The sequence below is a fragment of the Eptatretus burgeri genome, chromosome 1 (genome assembly GCF_056783735.1).
Source record: "Eptatretus burgeri isolate ZD-2024b chromosome 1, Ebu_testis_v1, whole genome shotgun sequence".
In the NCBI taxonomy this organism is placed as follows: Eukaryota; Metazoa; Chordata; class Myxini; order Myxiniformes; family Myxinidae; genus Eptatretus; species Eptatretus burgeri.
Window position 1 is genome coordinate 32,625,298 of NC_140961.1, and position 22,117 is coordinate 32,647,414.

The 22,117-nt window shown below is 40.6% G+C and overlaps 1 protein-coding gene across 3 annotated transcripts in view; it reads left to right on the plus strand.

Moving 5' to 3' along the window:
- Positions 1-19,704, plus strand: part of LOC147034176 (uncharacterized) — a 173,792-nt gene extending 154,088 nt beyond the window's left edge. For 2 of the 3 annotated variants that reach the window (XR_015057432.1, XM_085878189.1), the window contains one exon: positions 6,916-7,319. Coding sequence is in view for 1 of the 3 variants with exons in the window: in XM_085878189.1 (XP_085734315.1) it covers positions 6,916-6,977 (62 nt within the window). In the remaining 2 variants the exon portion in view is untranslated. Of the gene's footprint in view, positions 1-6,915; positions 7,320-19,655 lie in introns of those variants that run through there. The other variant, XR_015057431.1, reaches the window with a different exon arrangement.
- Positions 19,705-22,117: the final 2,413 nt, after the last annotated feature.

The following is a 22,117-nucleotide window of genomic DNA, read 5'->3' on the forward strand; positions in this document are numbered from 1 at the left end:
GCATAGCAATGACCCGCTTCTTTGGGACCATCTCTCCAGAACTGCTGCTCCAGCATTTCTGTCCCAACAGAAACCAGTGGAAGCCAGCAAAATTCTCTCCCTTAAAGAACCTGTCACCTGTCACTTCTATGTGGGTGGCCTTTTATTGAGCCGCCCGATGCCCCGCCCAGTGACGTAGAAAAGCCTTGCTCACTTGGCACCGATTCGTGGAGGTGGTGATAATTCCGTCGTGAGGTCCCAGGCCGTGGGTCCAAGCACCACTCACCGGGGGAGGTCATTGCAATGCTCTGCTAAGTGGAGACTAATGTTGACCAATCCCTTGAGGGGGAAAGCTTGGGCCCAACGGCCGAAGGACACCACATGCCAACACACCTCCACACGTTGCGAGACCGTCGACGACAGTTCTTGCTCTCACAGTTCTGACCAGTTTGATTGTAAATCTGGGCTGTTGTACTCTGTAAGGGACCCCTGGAAAGCTGGCCATTGGCTCCCAGCAGTAGCGAGAAAACCTCTTCGAGGAAGATCCCGTGATGTGATGATCGGAGGTTGTATCCGATGCACCCCACACATACAAAAGAGCCCACAGAGATAAGATTTTTACTTTCCACAGAGATAATATCCAGGACATAACATTTCAAACATCCAGGCCATAATTTAACATCCAAGCCATAACATAACATTCGGAGGCGCTTGCCTGCAGTGAGAACATCCAGACCATAACATTTTCACCAATTTGTCATCAAATATTCAACAAACCTTTATAATGAGAATGTGGAGACCACAAATTGATAAAATGAAAGTTTTTTTTTTAACTGTCAGTCAGGTTTAGTTCGAGGACAAAGCAGGCATGGACAAGCTTTTCATTTGGGGATGCTTTCTGTTTTATCTTTTCGGTCAGTTTATAGTTATCTTATTCAGTTCAGATTACACTTTAATCTGGACTATGTAATTTACTTTGTAAGCTTTTCCTCATTTGTGAAATATCATTTGCTGTGCCATGTTAGTGTACAAGTGCTTCTCAGTGTTATTTGCTTTTTATTGCCACTCAAGGTCGATCCAATCGGCGGATCCTACTTGCTCTGGGAAGCTATTTTGGGTTCTGTTTGCAACACTTGCCCCATAAATTCCAGGCACGATTTTCATCCTTGGGGATGATCCAGTATTTATTTTTATCCCATCAGATCCATAAAGCTGGTCTCTGTTCAAAGCTGACACATTAAATATAACTATATTCCTGATTCAAGGAAGCATATTTTTATCGCCTTGCAACAGAAAACTATAGTCATTTGTGCATCCACCTGGTGAGTCTTCTGTTGCTTGGTGACCTATGTTAAATTGGAGTGTCTTACAGCACTCGCATTGCTTCATTGTGTTGCAAAAGCACATTGATAAAATAAACTGTTGTAAAATTATTCCCCAAGTCATGATAGTTCAAAGAGTGTAAGACGATAATCACAATTAACCAGTCAGTGTTGTAACGGTTAGAGGATCCAGTCTGTGTCTGGGAGGTCGGTTGGTACTAAACTCGACCACGGCCAAGTCATACTAAGGACTTGTATGTGCTGATTCCTTGCCTGATGTTGGAGCATGGACAAACAGTTGGCAACCACTTGCATAGGCTTGATGGGCCTATTGGCTTCCTCCTGCATCAGCGTTCTTTGTAAGGGAACTCATATTTCTTCCATGTTTTCTTGCACTATTTACAAACCACATCTACATGTCACACCGCACATACACAAGCTCCTCCATAAATCTTCTTGTGTAAATAGACTGGAAACAGTATGGCCAAATTTGAATGCATAAGCCAATCGGAGCGCCGAGTGAGTTGTTTTGAGTTCTCTGATAGACTGTGGCCCAAATTGTCCAAGACATTCCTCAAACCTTCCTGCTACATGCCAAAAATATGTGGTATCCTTGGGCAGCAGAGAATCACCACATGTTGCTGGGGTTTTAGCAGCTGTCGATAAACAGCCCCTCTGTTATTTCATGACAGATATCTTCTCTTTTTTTTCTTTTTTTATATACGAAGTCAAGGCTCATGGAAGAGCAAGAGCACAGAACGGATCAGGATACAGCAAAACAAAAGGAACAGTGGAGACAGAGGGGAGAAACACACCAAAAGCAGGGTTGAGGAACAAAATGAAGGAAGACTTCGCCATATAAGGGATGTGGGGGAGGAATGGGAGCTGTGAAAGGACACAAGGGGTAGACAAGATGGATACTGAAGAAAACTCACAGGAAGGAAGGAGGTGGGCTTGGGGAATGGTTTAACAAGGGAAGAAACCATCATGGTTTTTGATGAGGGGTGATCTGATATGGTAGTCTTGAAGACCTGGAGGGAAGAATGAGATTGACGAGAATGTGGAAATCAGTCCACAGGTGGGGGAAAAATAGGAATGAATGAGTGCAGGTGAGCAGTGACTGGATTTTGGGAGTTTCACCAGAAATGGATTGCTGATCTGAATCCAAATTGAAGATCTGATATGAGGCTGTTGGAGAAAAGGAAGGATTTTATGTCTACTGTGTAATGAAATCTTTCCAGGAGGGGAGATTCCAGACTCTACAGACAGACTTAACAATGTGCCACCAGGTTTTACAGGAGAGAGACAAGTTTCAAAGTTCAATATTGAGGTTGGACAGATGTTGTTTTCTGGCTTTCCTGAGAGTGGACATGCATTTATTATGGGCTTTGTGGAATGATCTGAGGTTACCTATAATTGGGTTTGCCTTCCAGAAAGAGAAGGTAAGTTGTTTCATATAAACTGCTTCACCACAGTCATTTCAACAATTCAGCAGAACAAGGTATGATTTTACATGGAAAATTGGACAATAACAAAAAAAGAAACGCAGGGACTAAAGTATCACAGAAAGACACATATGGTGGATCAGATCTGAAAAAAACTTAGCTTTGATGAAGTGGAAGGACAAACTGCCAAATTCAGCCCACATGTGCAGCATGCCTCAAAGCCCACGCTAGACGTTTCAGAGATATGTTCATAAACATTAATCTTTATAACAGCTACATGTAACGGATGGGAAAAAACATTTGGTTCGGTAATTTAGAAAACACGTAAATACGGCAAACGGCTCGGAAAGCAGGTGTTATTTCACAACAACTTGCTCAGGGTGATGGAGCACGAATCACTTTGTCAGGATGCCAGAACACGAACCACTCGCTCAGGGTGACTGAGCACGAACCACTGGCTCAGGGTGTTGGAACACGACCCACTCGCTTAGGGTGATGGAGCTTGAACCACTCACTCAGGGTGATGTGGCATGACAAAAGCGTCCGTAGTGAGTGAACGATTCACTCAGAATGACATAGCGCGGTATCGCTATCTACAGTGGGTGCTTGGCAAGTGGCTTAAGCACTCATGCAAGCACTCATGCAAGCACTCAAATTAAATTGTTGATATTAAAGGAACGTTTGGTCTAGCTGTTGCTGCATACCATATAAGATACCTTTAAAGCCTGTCTTCACTGCACACGCAGCAGTGAATGGAAGAAAATTAATTCATTCAAATAATGACTTTATCCACAAAATAGTTGCTCCTTGATGCAGAACAACCCTGGAGACATCGCAAAGTTCAATCGCTCGTGAAACAAGCATTGCAGATAATCTGCCATGTTGCCTGCTTATCTGTGCATGTGTCATGTGATACATTGGTCGGGTCCATGCAAACATTTAACTTTTTTTGAAAACATCCGTTTTTTACTACATTTGCTTTGATTCCCTGTCGAGCACCTCGCGAAACCTCCAAAAATATAGACACAGATCTGGCAGACCCAAAAGATAGGCAGTCTCTCTTGGGGACAGGGTGTGAGGTCTTGCAGTGAATGCATTAAATCTTGCAGCTCAATGAAGCTGGTTAATTTTGGACACTCGTACATTCGTGGAGGAAGGAACATTCGTGGAAAATCGGATCATATAATGCATGAAATTGCTCCAAGCTCCTAATTTGAAAACTATAGTACTTACAAAAGTGATGTAAACAGCGATTCATAACTATGATGAACAGGCATTCGTTAGTACGAGTGAGGAAGGTCAAAAAATTCTTTGTTGTTGAGAAATCGTTGCAGCCTGTTCCAAGTCAAGGCATGGTTGAGCAGGCCAAAAAACATGGCGGCTTCAGACACCAGCAATGTTACCTCGGATATGCGTTGAGACCCCATAGCGAGCGGTTGCCGAGGATGCACCTGATAAAGGATATAATTAAATAAGGCCATTAATAATCTTCAAAAGGGTGTTTTAATTTATCTAAACACCCAATTTTCACTCTTTCACTTCCTTGCTCTTTTCTTAGTATGAATGCAAAGTTTTAGGCTGCTAGGTTTCATGGTTTTAGAGTTATGGAAGAAAGACACTGACAACACACACACACACACACACACACACACACACACACACACACACACACACACACACACACACACACACACACACACACACACACACACACACACACACACACATTTATTCGTGTATAGATTGTCATTTTTATCAAAACTTTGCATTTGATTGCTTTTGTGACCTCCTGGTCTGTTTCCTTGTTGGGTTTTCACAGATGCCACTGAAATCTTTTGTGACCAAGAAACCTTTTCATGGAATGCCACTGAATAACATACTGTAGGCCTTACTCACATATGTGTCATGTTCATCACATTATGTGCAAATTCTGATCTAAAAAAAACCTTCTCAATGTCCACACTGGCATTGCCTAACAAGACCTGCTATGATTGGCTGGAAAATGTGCTGCTCGTGCTGTACTGTGAAAAACAATATGCTGTGTTTTTGAATTATAGGATGCAGAATCATGGAGTTGTGCTGTATTTTCTTTAACTTTAGAATGTCCAAATATTTATTGGTTTTACAAGTGTATATTATGTTGATGAAAGTTTAAGTACTGTCTTTGTCCACGACACCTTTAAGAAAGATCTCTGCTATCTTTTAAGAAGGAACTTTAAAGCATATGGGTATATAATGGGATATGAGTATCCTTCTCATCTCAACCACCATGCGCCGGTCTTTCGAGTCAAAATAGCCTGAGTCTCGGTGTGTGGTACTTCAAGGTGAGCTTGTGTTTTTTGTCTGTCTTTCATCTATTCTCCACACAACCATTTGAGAGCTTCGAGAGTGGATATTGCCTTGACTAGCTCAAGAGGCTTCGGCATGAAGCACTGTTAACATGAGGGGAGGGGAGGTGTGGGGGGAGGGATGCTGAACCCTCTAAGATAGATCGGTTGTGCTGGAGGGATATGTCAGGGAACATTTTCCCATTTGTCAGTAGTTCAGGAGCTGCTGTGGTCCTATCCATCCTTTGGTCCAATGTAGTCTGTTTGCTCAACCTGATTTTGCAGCCATTTAGTTCTGGGTACGATCAACTCCTGGATGAGTTGAAGTCTTCCTGACTCAGAAATAGAAGAGAACTAAGAAATGTTGTTTCATGGAGAGATGCTGAGGCTTAAGTAACCCTCATTCCCCATTTTTGCAATCTGTGTCTGTGTTTGTGTGTACGCATAATTAGGGTGTGTAAGCATACGATGTAAGACTTTCTTAAATTCATTGTTCACATTAATTTCCTCAGTCATTGTAAATTTAAATTTTCCTTTTGTATAATTGTTCCCAATAATAATAAATATAATTTCATTCCCACCCAAATTGTTTAGTCAATCACCTCAATGGGATTTAAAAGTTTTACAAATCAGACTGGATTACGAAATGAGATATTGCTACCTCGTTACTCTTGCAACTTGGTTGAAGTGAGCCTGCTCATTAAGATTTGCTCCACGACATTGTATCATGTTCGCACACTGACATCCTGGACAGACAGATACACAAGCATTGAGCTTCCATTGTCACATTGATATTTGTGTTTGCTTCAAAATGATGCAATAACAGCAACAAATAGTCTATAACCATCTTTATCTTCTGGAGAGGTAAAAAACTTAGAATTTTTTGGGTCACAGCAATTGATAATGGCTCCTGGAGAAGCAGCTTTTGCTGAGCTGTATATTTTGCCGATCAACTCTGGATATCAGAGACTCCATCTTTATGACATTGCTTTTGTTTCCGCAATCAGTTGGGGAATTTAGAACAAATTTCCACCTCCCATGAATGCGAACCTACAGAGTTTGTCCTTGCTCTATCCTTTAAATGCTGAGCATCAAGCAAGGAGGCAGGCAGCATGTACATACATGTCCCATTTTTAAACTCTTTGGTATGACTTGACCAGTGTTTCTATCCAACCGCCAATCTTCCAGACTCAGAGCAGATGCTATAATCATTATGCCGCAGAGTATGTCAATCTAATTGCCTTGGCACTTCTTTCATATGCAGAAATTGGCTGTGGGTAGCATCATTTGCTGGGTTGGGGAGGGGGAGGGGTTACAGTGTTCATGACAATGCCACTCAGGAAGAATAGCTGCAGGTAGTGTGCAAGTACAACAACCAATATGCAACCAGCAGTTCCCAAAGAACTGATTCATCATCATCATCATCATCATCATCATCATCCTAACAATGAAAAAGGCCATGCAAGCTTCTTGGACAAATCCCTCAATCACATCAAAATTTCTAATGTTTTGAATAGCTCGGTTATCCAAAATGGTTTGATTATTCTTGGAGCTGAATTCTACACCCAGAGTGGTGATGTAGCATTTCAATGGAAACGAAAATATCTCCACCGTGAGAAACTTCTCAGCACCTTTCACAATTCATATATCAGAATTACGTATCCAAATGCTTAGCAGGGTGACAGAAAAATAGAATCATTTGTCATAATCATACTACCATGTAAAGGTGGAATTGAGTGTCGTCATCGTTGACATTTGTTTTTGACAGTTTCACAAGGAAAGTCATTTTGCACACTCATGAGGGTTTTCTGATGTCAGCATTACAAATGCATCCCGTTTCAGGTCTCATTACAGCATCCTCAGACATCAAGAATGTCAATCCTTTCTGGAAATCTGACTGCTGAGAAACAGTACTCACGGCAAAGCTGTTTGACAAGATAATGTGGTTCAGAACAAATTTCCTTTAAATTTATTTTTTTAAATATTGATGGAGCATCTCCTCTCTCAGGTGTGTTTCTTCTGCCTTGTACCACTGATATGCCGTATACTGCAATTGTTTTGGACGTCTTCTTACCTCAAATAACTTTCTGTTTCTCCTTTCATGGGCATGGAAATGTACCATTGTAAATCTTTTGACATCGGGTAACAATTTCCTTCGATGATAAATGGAACGAGAGGCTAAAAGGCATCTTTTCTCTTCCTATTTCTAAGTGCTCATTTGTTATGGGATTTTGGAATTAGTGGTTTTGTTCGGAATGAAAGATGTTCAGATTTAAATGAACATGTTGCCAATTATTTCATTAATTGGTTGAACTTGTTATTTATTTATTTATTTATTTATTTATTATCAGCATCAGAGTGGGCAAATCAAATTTGTGAGTAGACCTACTGAGCTGTTACCTGCCAACTTTATATAATGTACACATGAAATCTCACAAGTTGTCAAAAAGACGAAAATGAACGAGATTGTGATGGTCAGTCTTTCAGGTAGGAATCACAATGCATATTTGAGAGAAATTGGTTTGATCATGTGATGAGGAGAGAGGAAGAGTATGTGGTGAGGTGAGTGATGGAAATGGGATTGCCAGGAAGAAGAACAGGAAGGCCAAAAATTAGATGTAAGGATGTAGTGGAAAGAGATTTAGTTGTGAGATTGGAATAAGAATGGCCGATTGACAGGAGGAGATACAGAAGGGTGATCATCCAGCATTGTGGCGACCCCAAGTAAAAATGGGAGAAGTCGAAAAAAACTAGAAGAAGAAATAGAGATGGGGTGAGTAGTAACTGTTGAAATGGTGCTGCGCAGGCAAGACTAGGCATCGGTAAAGGTGTGCCAATCATGCACAGCATGCTCCTTGTTACATATATGAACAAGTGCTGGGGAGGAACGTGACAACCAGGCCCGTCCCCTTCTACCCTCAGGTCCACCAGTTGGGTAGGGGAGGTGGAAAATGTGGATCAGATGAGTTAATATTCCACTTATTTTTTGTACAACGTATTTAAATGATGATCGTACTGTATATAGATGTATCATGGCTTTCTACATGACAACAATCAGGTTTTTATGCATGATCAAAATTCCCACAATACTCATCATATCTCCAAAATGTCATTTAAAGATTTCAATCTTTAGTCTTCTCTTAGACCCATAAAAACCTCACATTATCAGCTTAATTTCATAGGTTTGTTACTTAATTACTAAAATATTATTGTTACTCTTGCAGGTCAGTCATCACCCATGGCTTCTTTGCAATTTTCAATCAATTCTGAGTAAACAGACTGATGAGCTATGTTTTCGACATGTTCGGACCTTTTCTTGTGATTATCCACACTTCTGTCGGCTAATTACAATCAGAGCACTTCTTAATGTTGTTAAGAAATACACACACACACACACACACACACACACACACAAAAAAAATGCAAACAAGAATACATGTCATGACAAAACACCTAGCGATAACTGAAATGTAAGTACTGCAACAAATCCGGATCTGGTTGAATACGCAGAGGTAGTGCACTCACTTTTGAGCTTTCTCATACAGATTTGATTCTTGACCCGACTATAAACTGTCACCTTGGTGATTCACAGTCAAGGAGTTAGATCCTTATGAGGGATGTTCAACTTGGTGTCTCATCTGCTGGCATTTTCTAATGAATGTTAAATATCTCATTTGGCATATTTCGAAAGAGTAGACCATTGTGTGCCGACACCCTGACCAAATTGTTTCTGCTCTGCCAGACAGTACTGGCCCCCACACTTTTCAGCACTTGTATGGACTGGATTCTGGGGACAATGTCGGAGAGATCAAGCTGTGGTGCATCGTTTGGGAATATCAAGTTCTCTGACATTGATTTCGCAGATGATGCAGTCATTTTAGCGGAGACTGGATATCCTTTTGGGGACACCCGAGGTGCTGTACTGTCTTGTCTGTACCTGTTTGTGGCGAGGATGTTGAGGTCTTGGAGAGATTCACTTACCTTGGCAGTGATATTCATGTCTCTGCTGGCTGTGAGCCAGAGGTCAATAGACGTCTGGATCGGGCCTCGGGAGTCATGGATTCACTGGATCATGGGGTGTGTTGCTGCCGGTACCATATGGGAGAATGAAAGTCCAAGTATTTAGGTCCTTGGTGCTTCCAGTCTTGCTCTGCTGATGTGAGACTTGGACTCTGATCAGGGATCTGAGATGAAACATAATTCCTTTGGTCCCAGCTCTTTTCGAAGAATTATTGGCTATCACTAGTTGGACTTTGTGTCCAACGAGCGGTTGCAGAGATTGACTCAAATGAGATTTGTTACCTGCACAGTCCGTGAGCATCAGCTGCGGCTGCATGGACACATGGCTCATTTTCCCGACACTGATCCTGCTCACCAGATTCTCTCAGCGAGGCAGTCTCATGAGTGGAGGAGGCCAATGGGCTGATCACGTGCCTCGTGGTTTCAGCAGTTTGATCGGAATCTCAAGGATTTGGGGATGGGCCAGGCATCTGCCTGGGGGATGGCCAGACAGAGGCCCCTGGAGTACCAGTGGAAAATGGACGCAGCGACACGCTGCTCCTGCGCATGCTCCCATACCTGACCTAACCTGACCTACAGTGCTCCACGATGGAGCACAGATAACTCTTTAGGGTTGGTTCACAGCCACAGAAACATTCAAGACTTGTGGCTGTCCTATCAACCATTCAAGCATACAAGAGAAAAAGACTACCAAGCCAGAACTATGCTCCACAACACTAACCATGGATCTCTTGGAAACTACAAGGCATATGCCAAAGAATGCTGCCTTGGAGTGCTGTTGACACGAATTGTACCTGAAAATGTAAATGGATTCTCCACACTGGATTTCTATCACAATATCATGGTGATAAGTTCGCAGCAAAACAGCTGTCTTCTGGTTGAACCTTTTTTAGATTCGGTGTAGCATAAGATAAATGATTCCTGTCAGAGGAGTGGATTCAGATGTACGTTTGTCTCAATTATTGATGGAAGTTTGCAGAAACTTGCAATTTTGGTAAAAAAAAAAAATTTTTGTGAAGATAGACAATAATCCATTTGAAACTCACTCATAAGTGCTCTGTTCTCTTCATGATATATGAAGCAGGGAGAACATCCACAGGTGAACCAATGCAACGATATCACAGAGTGAAGGAAGTGTTTTCCAGAAAAACAACTTTCAAAAGCAAAACTGCAGAAATATGAAAGAAAAATTAACTGCGATGCATTCATCAATGATCCACCAGCTTTGGTGAATGGAAAATGTTGCATTCAATGGAAGAGAGTGAAATTTCATCAAGATACAGATGTCATCAAACTCTAATAGCTGCAGACATTCCCCTGAGGTTCATCCATCTTTCAAGGATTTTGATTTTCTGTCCTGATGCCCTCCAATATTTCCTGTGAAGAATCGCCTCTCAGCTGGGAAGCCAAGGCGAGACATCGAACCTCAGCAAATCCGCATGATGGGGAAATGGATTACTGCGTGCAAGTGCGCTACATTCCCATTCCAGCACATTTTCAATACCAGAATGCTCCACGTGAACTGTGATTGGCACCGCAGGGAGTTCGTCCTTGGCCTTCTTGGCGTGATTCTACCATCAGATTCAAAATGTAATTAGAAATATGTCAAACAGCTGTGACTACCATCAAGATATTCTTGCAGCACCTACTCTCAGGGAAGATGCAATAATGTGGGCAAATGCTCCATTTCTACTTCATTCTGCAAATGTGCTGATGCTGACATGTCTTGTACAAGAAAGCAACTATAAATTCATAGTTGGGGCTATTCCAGAGTGCAGTACTGTTCTCAGATGATGCAGTAATACAATCTCACTAGTGCACGGGACTTTGCCATGACTCTGCCGATTAAGTGCACCATGCAATTACCAGAAAGCCTATATTTCCTTTGGCTGCAATCTTGTGTGCACTGTTTTGCATCATTGCAATTTAAGATGTCTGTTGCATCCAGCAAATAGGTACTAGAGAGACAAGCACATGCACACTTTGATTAAGACTTTGGGAAGCATCACCTTAGCAAGTAAGCAGGTTCTCAAATCTCAATCCATCCATCAGGACCATACTCTGTGCAGAGCGTGGGTGCCGCTTAAGCAGTCTCCTTGGCTATTGGGCACAATCCTGGATGGGTCGTCACTCCGACACAGTACACCAGCATGCTGGCACTCATTTTGCCGACTTCGGAAGGATGACAGGTCAAGTTAACCCCACCTGGTATTAATTCAACAGCTGAGCAGGGTTGAACTCAGGACCCTCAGATCCCAAGCCCACCACCCTAACCATTAAGCCAACACCAGGCATAGGTTCTCAAGCTTCAATAATTAAATTAAATAATGGACATCAGACATGTAACTCTCTGCCAAATTATAAATGTCAAGAATAGTTCACCTTCTGAAGACATATTTACATGTTCGACAGTAATGTGAAACTAGCAACACTTTAAATTAAACTTCATTAAGTTGACGTTATACTTTCTTTCGAATGGCTCTTTTTTAACCTTTTTGTATTTTTTATGGGAAATCATGATTTATTCAAATATTAATTGTTCTGTGTTTTATAAAATACTTGCAGGGTACTTACGTGGCATTCCCGGTGCTCTTCTAATCCTGTTGGCATATTGAAGAAATCAAATTTTGTTTTTTTTCTTCCATTTTTTGTGGGTGTCTTAAAACACTTCCCGACACCCACTAATGAATGGGGTCAGGCCTCATTTAATATTACCTTTCACATACCTACAAAGGCCGAGGCACTATAGAGAGATTAAAAAAAACTCATGAAGAATCCAACTTTAAAAAAAAATCTAGAAGACTGAAACTTTAAAAAAAAAATTTTTTTCAAAAATAATATATTTCCCAAAAGCACTCACTCCCCGGCACTCACTGATGAATCTCTGAAAGTTGGTTTGTCCCTGATCTCTTCCTGCACTGCCAATACAATTGGACCTCTTATCAGACTGTTAGACTGGATTTTATGGATTACAGCATTTATGGACTGTTCCACTGGATAGATTATACGATGATGGCTATGTCTTCTAATGATACATGCCTATCCTCGTGTATCAGTCCGTCACTCCCGGCCACATTAACCTCTGTAGCATCAGACACTGCTCACTCAGGCTGTTGTTTATCACACACATTATTGACTTACCCTCTTGTATTAAACTTTCTTAAATTATTGTGAAATCCATATTCCCGCTCATAAACGCCAAAACTGTGGAACGTTTACTATAATTTACATTTATTCAGAATATGTTTTGCTTATTTAGCAAGAACTAGAAAAAGAACAAGATTTTGTGCATTCTTCAGCTGATTACTACTAATTTTTTTTTGATTTTTTTGATTTTGATTTTGAAAGATTTTGTAGTTTGTTCATAGTGTGGCAATAACTCTCCTACTCTTCACAAAAGACACTGTACTGTGGGATCTCAAATATCGACCAACAACCGACCAGTGACTAACAACCGTCGACCAACAAATTAAACTGATCTGCACTATGATGTCAGCGATTATACACTGGACCTGGAAGGAAAAGTATTAGACTAATTCTGACAAAAGTATTAAACTAATTATGATTAGATTAATTCTGACAAAAGTATTAAACTAATTATGATTAGATTAATTCTGACAAAAGTATTACACAAATTCTGATTGGACTAATTCTGACAATAGTATTAGACGAATTCCACTAAAAGTAAAGTTTGCCGACCATAATTTTCAGTCAATAAGTTGCAGATTTGACACCTTGAAAATTACTGATTAAATTGAGTATCAGACTATTACTAATGCTCTGACACAAAGGAATTAAAGTGTTTGAACCCTACCAGCAGTCAGAAACATAATCACTTATAAATAACCTGTTTATAGGCACATACAGGGTGTTTCAAAAAGAGTGATGCAACTTTAAATGTTTATTTACAAAGAAACAGAAACCTCAGGAACGTGAACCAAACATTTCTTGAAAGCTTATGACATTGTATTGCCATTGAATTAAGTCACTGCTGGAGTTAGTGCGAGTCCAAGGTCTGAAATTGGCATTTACGCAAAATCCTTGTAATTGCCATTCTCGGTGTGTGCCCCTCCACGGTTCAGACAAGCATTGATCCTGACTCCAAAGTTCTGCCCAACTTTCTTGTAGGTCTCATGTGGCATTGCCTGGAGGTAGTCTGACACCTCCTGCTTAAGATCATCCAGTGTGGTAGGGCGGTTGGTGTTGACAGAACCCTTGGCAGTCCCCCAGAAACCGTAGTCCAGAGGGTTCAAGTCTGGGCTATGGGATGCCCAGTCATGAGTGGTACACGGGGCAACAAGGCGGTTTATGAAGAGCTGCCACAGGAAAGTGATGATGTCACCGGCTGAATGCGGAGATGCACCATACTGCATAAACCAGGTCATGCTGAGCTGGTTTGGGGTGACCTTTTGGGCAAGATCATGATGGAACTTCTGGAGTATGGCCCCGTAGCACTCACCATTGATAGTCACCATCCTGCTGTTGTCATTCTCAAACCAGTAAGGCCCTAGCATTCCCCATGTGGCATTGAAGGTGCAGAAGCATGTGACCTTAAGCCCTTTCAGGTACCTCTCAGTGATCTCCTCAGGTGGTCCTGTGATCTCCCAGAAAATGTTGTTGTGGATGATGATGGCACCGTTCAAGTGGAAATGGGCTCCATCATTGAACCCGATCAGGTTGATCCAGTTTGGATACTGCTCCATCCTATCACTGAGCCAATTGCACATATCAAGTCTCCTTCTCATGTCTTCTTGACTCAGTTTATGCCTAATAAAGATTATTTATGGGAAAAGCGTCAGTTCCTTCATGAGGATACGCCAGATTGGTGTTGGTTTGATTCCAAGCTCCCGGAAGCGCCGACGGTGGGACTTCTTCGGACTATGCACTGCTGAATCCCACACGGCGTCGATGTTGGCTTGGCTCTAGGTTCCTGATGCTGGCCTGCCACTGTTGCCCTTGCTCTTGTTGTGCACTGTACCATTGTGCTCAAAATGTTTCAAAATACGTTGATTGGCACAATTTGTGGGTCCATCACATGTCCTGAGGTCGTATTCCTGGAAGAACCTCCGTGGCGGATGTCCACATATCATTTAGTCATACCACAGAGCCACAACTTTTGTCTTCTGTTTCACTGTCAATGGCATAGTTGAACGATGGAGCTAGAAATCCCAGAGGATAAATACCATGTTAACACCACCAAACGCTGAAAAGGAAAACGGTGGAGGTTAAAAAACAAAGAAATAGCAGGAAGTCAAAGTTGAATCAATCTTTTTGAAACACCCTGTACTTGATGGAATCCTCTTAGTGGGTGTTTACAGAAAGGCTTGCTGTACATTAGTCACTGGCCATGGCAACAAGCAAGTACCAGAAATGTGAATATTGTAGCCGGTTTTGTGCTGAAGAAATAATGAATGAGAAATTAGATTGGGGTTTTTGTGAATAAAAAACACCTTCAGCAACATTCTCATAGATATCTAACTACTATGACTGCAAATTGCTCTAAAATATAAATTGTAAGAACATTTTCCAGTTATTGTAACATATATATCGTTACATCTGTGGGGAGGGTGCAGATATTACCTTGCAACAGGTAGAAATGTGAAGCTTAGTATGGTCCGTATTCAGGTAGTTCGCCAATCTTGATGCATTAAGGAGGGACATGTTAGCTTAAGAATTGCCCTGTTTAAATGTGTATCATACGGAGGGTGATGGATGGTAATAATTAGGGTTTGAAGTGAGGCAAATGTATGTGCAGTCTCCTGTGACATCACTGGGTGGGGGCTGGGTGTGGCTTTAGAGAAAGAAGGGAGGAGTTTTGTCATCTCTGAACGGGAGGAGCCTGGATCACCTCAGGAGTGGAGGTGTTGTCCCGAGAGCAAGGGGAGGAGTTTTTGGGGTTCTGCGGGCTCGAGAGAGAGAGAGCTTGTTTGGCGCGGGGAGCGCCAAAGTTTTCCCCGCCTGAGGAGAAGTGTTTCAGTTAGTCTCCCTGCTTCGTCATTGTCCCTGGTTTCTGCTCGTGTTCCTGCCTTCTCCCGGTTCCTGCTTGTCATTCCTGCTTACTTGTTCATAATCCTGCCTGTGCAGCTTTGTTGTTCCTACTCACCTGTTTGTCGTCTTGCCTCTCTGGTTCGTCGTGCCTGCTTCGCCATCCTCCATCGACAACCACCAAGCTAAGTTGCTCATTTCCCACTCCCGTCTGTGTTTGAGTCTGGTGTGAGGCACCTTAGATATTATCCTTTTCTCGATAGTTATTTATTTATTGATGATGTGTTTCTTGCATCCTTCCCCTCCTCATCCCACTGTCGTACCTTCTGCTGGGTTCAATCTTCCCTATTTTTTTGTTCAGGAACAAATCCCATTAAAAGAGCGAAAAGCCTCATGTGTATGTATGTATATATGTATATATGCATCTAATATATAAAGTTATTTCGAACCACTCACTCACTCACTCACTCACTCACTGATTGATATTGATGTTCGGTACCTTCTGGGTGATGCAAAAAGCTGAAATTTCACGTGCCGACAGACATCAAAGCTGATATACTGGGGAAAATCACAGAACCGTCGAAAAGCATCCATAAATGAAAATATAAACCCATGAAAATAAATAAATAAAAAAAAAATAAAAAAAATAAATGCAGGTGAGCAACCCAAGACAATGTGGAAGAATGGTAATTTCACATGCCGACAGTCATCAAAGCCGATACACCAGGAAAAATCACAGCACCATAGAAAATCATCCGTAAATGAAAATATAAACAAATGAAAAAAAAATGCAGGTGAACAACCCGAGACAATAGGGAAGCACGGTTCATTATTGCTTACAATGTGTAACCAAGCATACCCCATTGGTATATGTATATGTATATATATATATATATATATATATATATATATATGTATATATATATATATATATGTATATATATATATATATATATATATATGTATATATATATATATATATATATATATATATATATATATATATATATATATATATATATATATATATATATATATATATATATATATATATATATATATATATATATATATATATATATATATATATATATATATTGTTGTATATATTGTTGTGTATATATATATATATATATATATATATATATATATATATATATATATATATATATATATATATATATATATATGCTTGGTGTTGGCGCAGTGGCTAGGGCAGCGGCTTGGGATCCAAAAGGTCCTGAGTTCAAGTCCCGTTGGGCCACTGAATTAATACACCAGGGGGTTGACTCAGCCTGTCATCCTTCCGAGGTCGGCGAAATGAGTACCAGTATACTGGGCCGGTGTATACCCCGGTTAAAATAGGTGTACCATATCCCTGTGTCGTAAGAGGCGACCAGGGTTGCGTCAGGAAGGGCATCCGGCGTAAAATGTGCCAAATCACTATGCGGATCACACGGATGATCCGCTGTGGTGACCCCTAACGGGAGCAGCCGAAAGAAGAAGAAGAAGAAGATATTATATATATATATATATATATATATATATATATATATATATATATATATATATATATATATATATATACATATACATATATATATATATATATATATATATATATATATATATATATATATATATATATATATTGGTTCGCGGGTGACAGCAGTTGGTTCGCTGGCAGTCGTTGTATCTTTGCCAGCAGTCGTTGTGTCTGTGTGTCTGTCTGTGTGTCTGTCTGTCTGTTTGTGACTCTCTCCAGAGCATAGCTCCGTGAAGTTTGATGCAATCTTGATGAAACTTGGACACAAGCTAGATATCATGGTCTAGTTGTGTCTTTTTGTATGAGGGGCGTCCCATGCCCCTTGTGAGCGGAGCCATGCCCACTTGAACTTTTTATTTATTTTGTATTTATTTATTTTTTATCAATTTTTTTTTCTCGCAATTTCATTTCCTAGAAGCTGTGCGTAATGTCCATAAGTACAACATATAAAAAATCCGATTTTATTTGGTCAATTTTGACGGAAGAGATAGGTTTTTATGGTAGGGCTTCCTCAAAAGCTTCCACGAACTCAATTGTACCTTTCCTGGCATTGTTCAATAATGCCCGCGAACCATCGTCGCCTCCCGGCTAGTGTATATATATATATATATATATATATATATATATATATATATATATATATATATATATATATATATATATATATATATATATATATATATATATATATATATGTTGCCTACACATACATCCCATCATATATAGTACAGTACGGCTGGTTTTCTGACTCGTTGATTCCGTCATGCACTTCTACTTTGTTTTTTTTTTTCGAGCTGATCACTTCAATTTGAGCTACAAAACAACAACTTGCTAAATTTGGTGCCTGAAGTCTGAGGAGGCAATATTGCTTGCTGTGGCTCAGCTTTTCTTGTGACTTGGTCACAGCTTGTCCTTTGGACGGACCATCATGACAGTGCACACCTCAAATTCACTCAGGAAACACCTTCCGTGAACTCTCCATATGATTTTCCCAATATTGTGTTGTGAAGCAAGAAAAAAGTGGCGTCGCCTGCTCATTAGGGTGCCTGCCCATGCACTTGCACAATTAGTAGGACAGCATGGGAAGGGTGTGGAATGTATCTGTGAACATTCCCTGGAGGGTTTTTGTTCCTGGCTTGTTGGAGTAAAAGCTCATTAGAAATATCACTGTAGTCGATTGAACAGAGCACTAAAAGGTCTCCATGGCTGCTATATTTTTAACTTGTCAAAGACTGAGTCAACAAGCTCTTAAAACCATAACGATGTCCAGTCAGTCAGTCAGTCAGTCAGTCAGTGGGTCCATTAACATTTTTTTTGTTTTTTTCCCTACTCCTCCGAGGCGACTCAATAGATCGTTTTGAAACTTGACATGATTCATGATGCCAATATGCAAAAGCTAATGATAGCCATTTTTCAATTTCCATCTATGTAGTGAGATAATAAACTTAAAACGTAACTACGTGAATATCACGTTTCATGATAATGAGTTAATAAACTGCAAATAAACTTTATCACCGAATGCACTCCGACTGCGACCGCTCTCCATCCATCGGAGACGAGCGTCTGTCCCACTTGGGACTATTCATGCTTTTTATCTTTGCTACATTGTACAAATCAAAGCGCTCATTGTTATTTGCTTTACAAATGCAACTTGCAACCATTATGGCTTTCAACAGCACTCAGGGATTTCTATTTTTGGACTAATTTTCCTTATGACGTCATTTGGCTGGGATGATGACAGCACCCTCCCTGTAGAGACACAAGAGTTTCAATGCAACATTGTGAAACCTTTGCAGGATGATGATATGATGATGTGATGATGATATGATGTGATGATGTGATGAGGATATGATGTGATGATATGATGTGATGATGAGATGATTGATGATGATATTTTGTGATTTTAAAATTATCCGACAAGAGATTCAGACAAATGATCGACAAGAAGATGACACCATAATCCTTTAGGTTCTTGTTAGTGCAATGACGTATGCCTGGTGTTGGTTTAACGGTTAAGGTGGTTGGCTTAAGATATTAGGGTCTTGAGTTTGAGCCCCTGCCCCACCGTTAAATAACACCAGGTGAGTTGACAGCCTGTTATCCTTCCGAGGTCTGCAAAATGAGTACCAGCTTATTGGAAACAGGTGACTGCATTAGTGGCACAGTTGCACTCTCAGCAATGATGCAGCCAGCAGTCACAGGCTGCATCCGAAATAATATTAAGTACAATGATATAATTCAGTCATTTGATGACGTGTATTTTAAACGTATACACATAAGACAGTTTTCCTATGGTGAGAGTGGTCTGGTTTTCCCTGTAAGTTGCGCTGTGTGCACTTGCCAAGTCGTGAATTGCTGAGCTCGAGGAGGAAACTTCAATCTTAAAGAATTCTTTACAGTCACTAAAAGCTCATGGATTAGCTTCTACAAATAATCACGTGATGGGCATGGACTTTAGGAGATATAAGTACACCTTTAAACGAATTATAAGGAAATTAGAATATGGGATTTGACCCGAGGTGATCCAAGCATCATGAGCAATGTACCTGGATTGCAACATCGAAAAGGTCTGTGAGGTCATATCAGAGTAATCACATAATAATTGTTCTCTAACCTCAGAGCGATCCACATATTATGTATGCAAAATGGTATATTTTTGACCACGCTGCAACCCACACCCAATCCTCTTCTCCTTTCATTTAAAATAGCTCTTCTACATTTCTGTTTCCCTCCCTCCTTTTATAGCTATTTCCTCTGGTTTGTCTGTTTATTTGCTCCCATTTAAGCACTCAGTTTATGATGGTGGGATTCCAGGTTCAAATTGCAAATGCTGTGTTGTTTTATTCATTGTCTGCTAATGTCCTTGTATTTCATGTTCAAGTGCATACTGTATATCCTTAATGTCCTGAACTCGCATGTACATCACAAGCTCTTCCATGATGGGCTTTTTCTCAATACAATTAAATAAATAAAAAAATAAAGCTTCAGCTCCCTCCATTTTCTCAGTTTACCCTTTGTTTACATCATAGAGAGAAGTTCCTTTTGTGGACCCATAATATGGAAGATTGCACAATGGCCTCAGTGGTTGGAGTGTCCTCTGATTCTGGAAGGTTTGCAGTTCGAACTCTGGTTGAGTCATACTAAAGACTTCAAAAATGGTATGTGCTGCTTCCTTTATTTATATATATATATATATATATATATATATATATATATTATATATATATATTATATATAATATATATATATATTATTTATATATATATATATATATATATATTATTTATATATATATATATATATATATATATATATATATATATTTTAATAGGAGAGAGCACGGCCAAACAATCATAAGTAGGTAATAATAGTACAGGCTTTGATGGGCCGAATGGTGTCTTCCCACGTCGAGGTTCCTTGGAAAGGAACTCATGTTATTATCACACTGTAGATATGTCGAGGCATTCATTATTCCACCTCTTCCCTGTCGGTCAGTATAAATGTACAATCCAATGTAAAACCCGATGAGTAGTTGATTTTGTGCACTTAGTAGTACAACTACTGCATATGGCGTTCCTGTAAACAATGCAAACAATGTGCTGTATTTTTAAACAGAGCAGACACATAGTGGTCATTTAATTTTTACACTTTCTAAAACTGCAGATGGACTAAACCGTTAATGTCCAAAATGATGATGAACCCATTAATTTATGCACCACGAAGGCCATTATAAAGGGTGCATTACATTCACTACTTTGCACTTTCCCACACACTCCACACTCTTCTGCAGAAATTGTTTCAAAGTGATGCAGGAGGAGAGTTGGAGAGCACGGGAAAGGTGTCCGGTTTGCTTTCTCTCATTGGATGTAGCTTTGTGGATAGAATCATCAGCGTTCTCACCATGATGAGATGGGAGTCGGTGCATCGCATCACCGAACGAGGTCCCATCTGCCTGTCCATGAATCTTGCTTGTCTCTGCAACAATGGTGTCCTGGATGCTGATGGATAGAGTGTGACAAGCATGAATACACCAGAATAGTTTGTTCCTCCAGAATTCTGTTTTTGTTGAAAGCGAATTTTCCACGAAATGTTTGTGACGTTCATAATATCCAGAGTGATGCTCCTCTGAATTGAAAACATTGTCTGTTCTTATTATCCCAGTGAATTGTCTTGGAGTAATATGAATGACTTAATGGAGCTGGTGGCCATCTGCTTCAAGGGCATGCGGAATAAAATTCCGATTGATGTTTTTTTTTTGCATCATTAGAGTCATTGCGTGGTGTTTTTGAAATACACCTCTGAAAATTTACAAAAAAATGGTTGCAGTTTGGAATATCCAAAGGAAAGCATAGGACTATGTGTCCGAAAGCTCACCTGCATCAGGAGCAACAGTCACTCAACCCCCCTTAATGAGCGCAGATTTTGATGTCACATTGGAAGACGAGGCTTGAAGGCTACAAGATGTATAGGTGATAGAAAAGGGAAAATACGAAGGGGTGTGGCAATCTGCATAAAAATACAGAATTATATATGGAGGGAAAGGATGACATTAAGGAGGGAATTAATGTATCGGATTCTGTGTGAACTGAGATTGGAGTTTGGAAGAATAGTAAGATGCTTGGAGGATGTGTACATAGGGCTCCATGTATGGAGGAAGGGCAGGAAAGAGGGGTTCATGAAGATTTCACAAAAGCCTGTGGAAAGGCAAGAGTGTTGATTTTGGGGAATTTTAAAGTGCTGGGGATAGACTCGATCCAGGAACATGCAATAAGCAAACTTTTTAAGTTTGTAGAAAAGCCCACAAAGAGGGGGGGGGGTGCAGTGTTAAACCTTTTGAAACCAATGATCCCAATATGTCGGAGGTGGTGGAGGTAGAAAAGCATTTGGGGACAAGTGACCAAAGCCGAATCTGTGCAACGATACTGTTGAGATTTGGAGTTTGGGGTAGTCATGTAGCCACAAGCCTTAACTGCAGACATAAGGTGTTAGATTTCAAGAAGACAAGCTTTTAAAGTATGAGAAGAGAGGTGCTCTCGATTGGGAAAAGGCAAAATAGGTAGGGTGTCCGGTCTGAGTCTGGGAGGTCGGCGGTATGAACCCCCAGCTGAGTCATACCAAAATAATAGTACATGTTGCTTCCTTGCTTAGGCCAAGGTCACATTTGCCACGGCGGCCATGGGGTCTCCAAAATCTGTGGCCACGAGCAATTATACGGCGGCCGCAGTATTTCCACGGTCACACAATGTAGCAGTCACATATGTTTTTATTTTTCGGGGAGCCGCACGGCGTATTTATAAATTGTGGAGACCGAAAACGAGGGTGTGCCGTACGGTCTTTGATTTGATGTCGCACGGTGACCTTAGGACGTCGCTGCGGCGGCCATAGAATTTTCAAGGCAGACGCAAGGTGTCCGCAGGGGGACCCGAAGGCGAACGTGCGGCCAGACGGACGGTAACGAGTGGGTATATATACCAGTTCTTTTTTACTGAAATA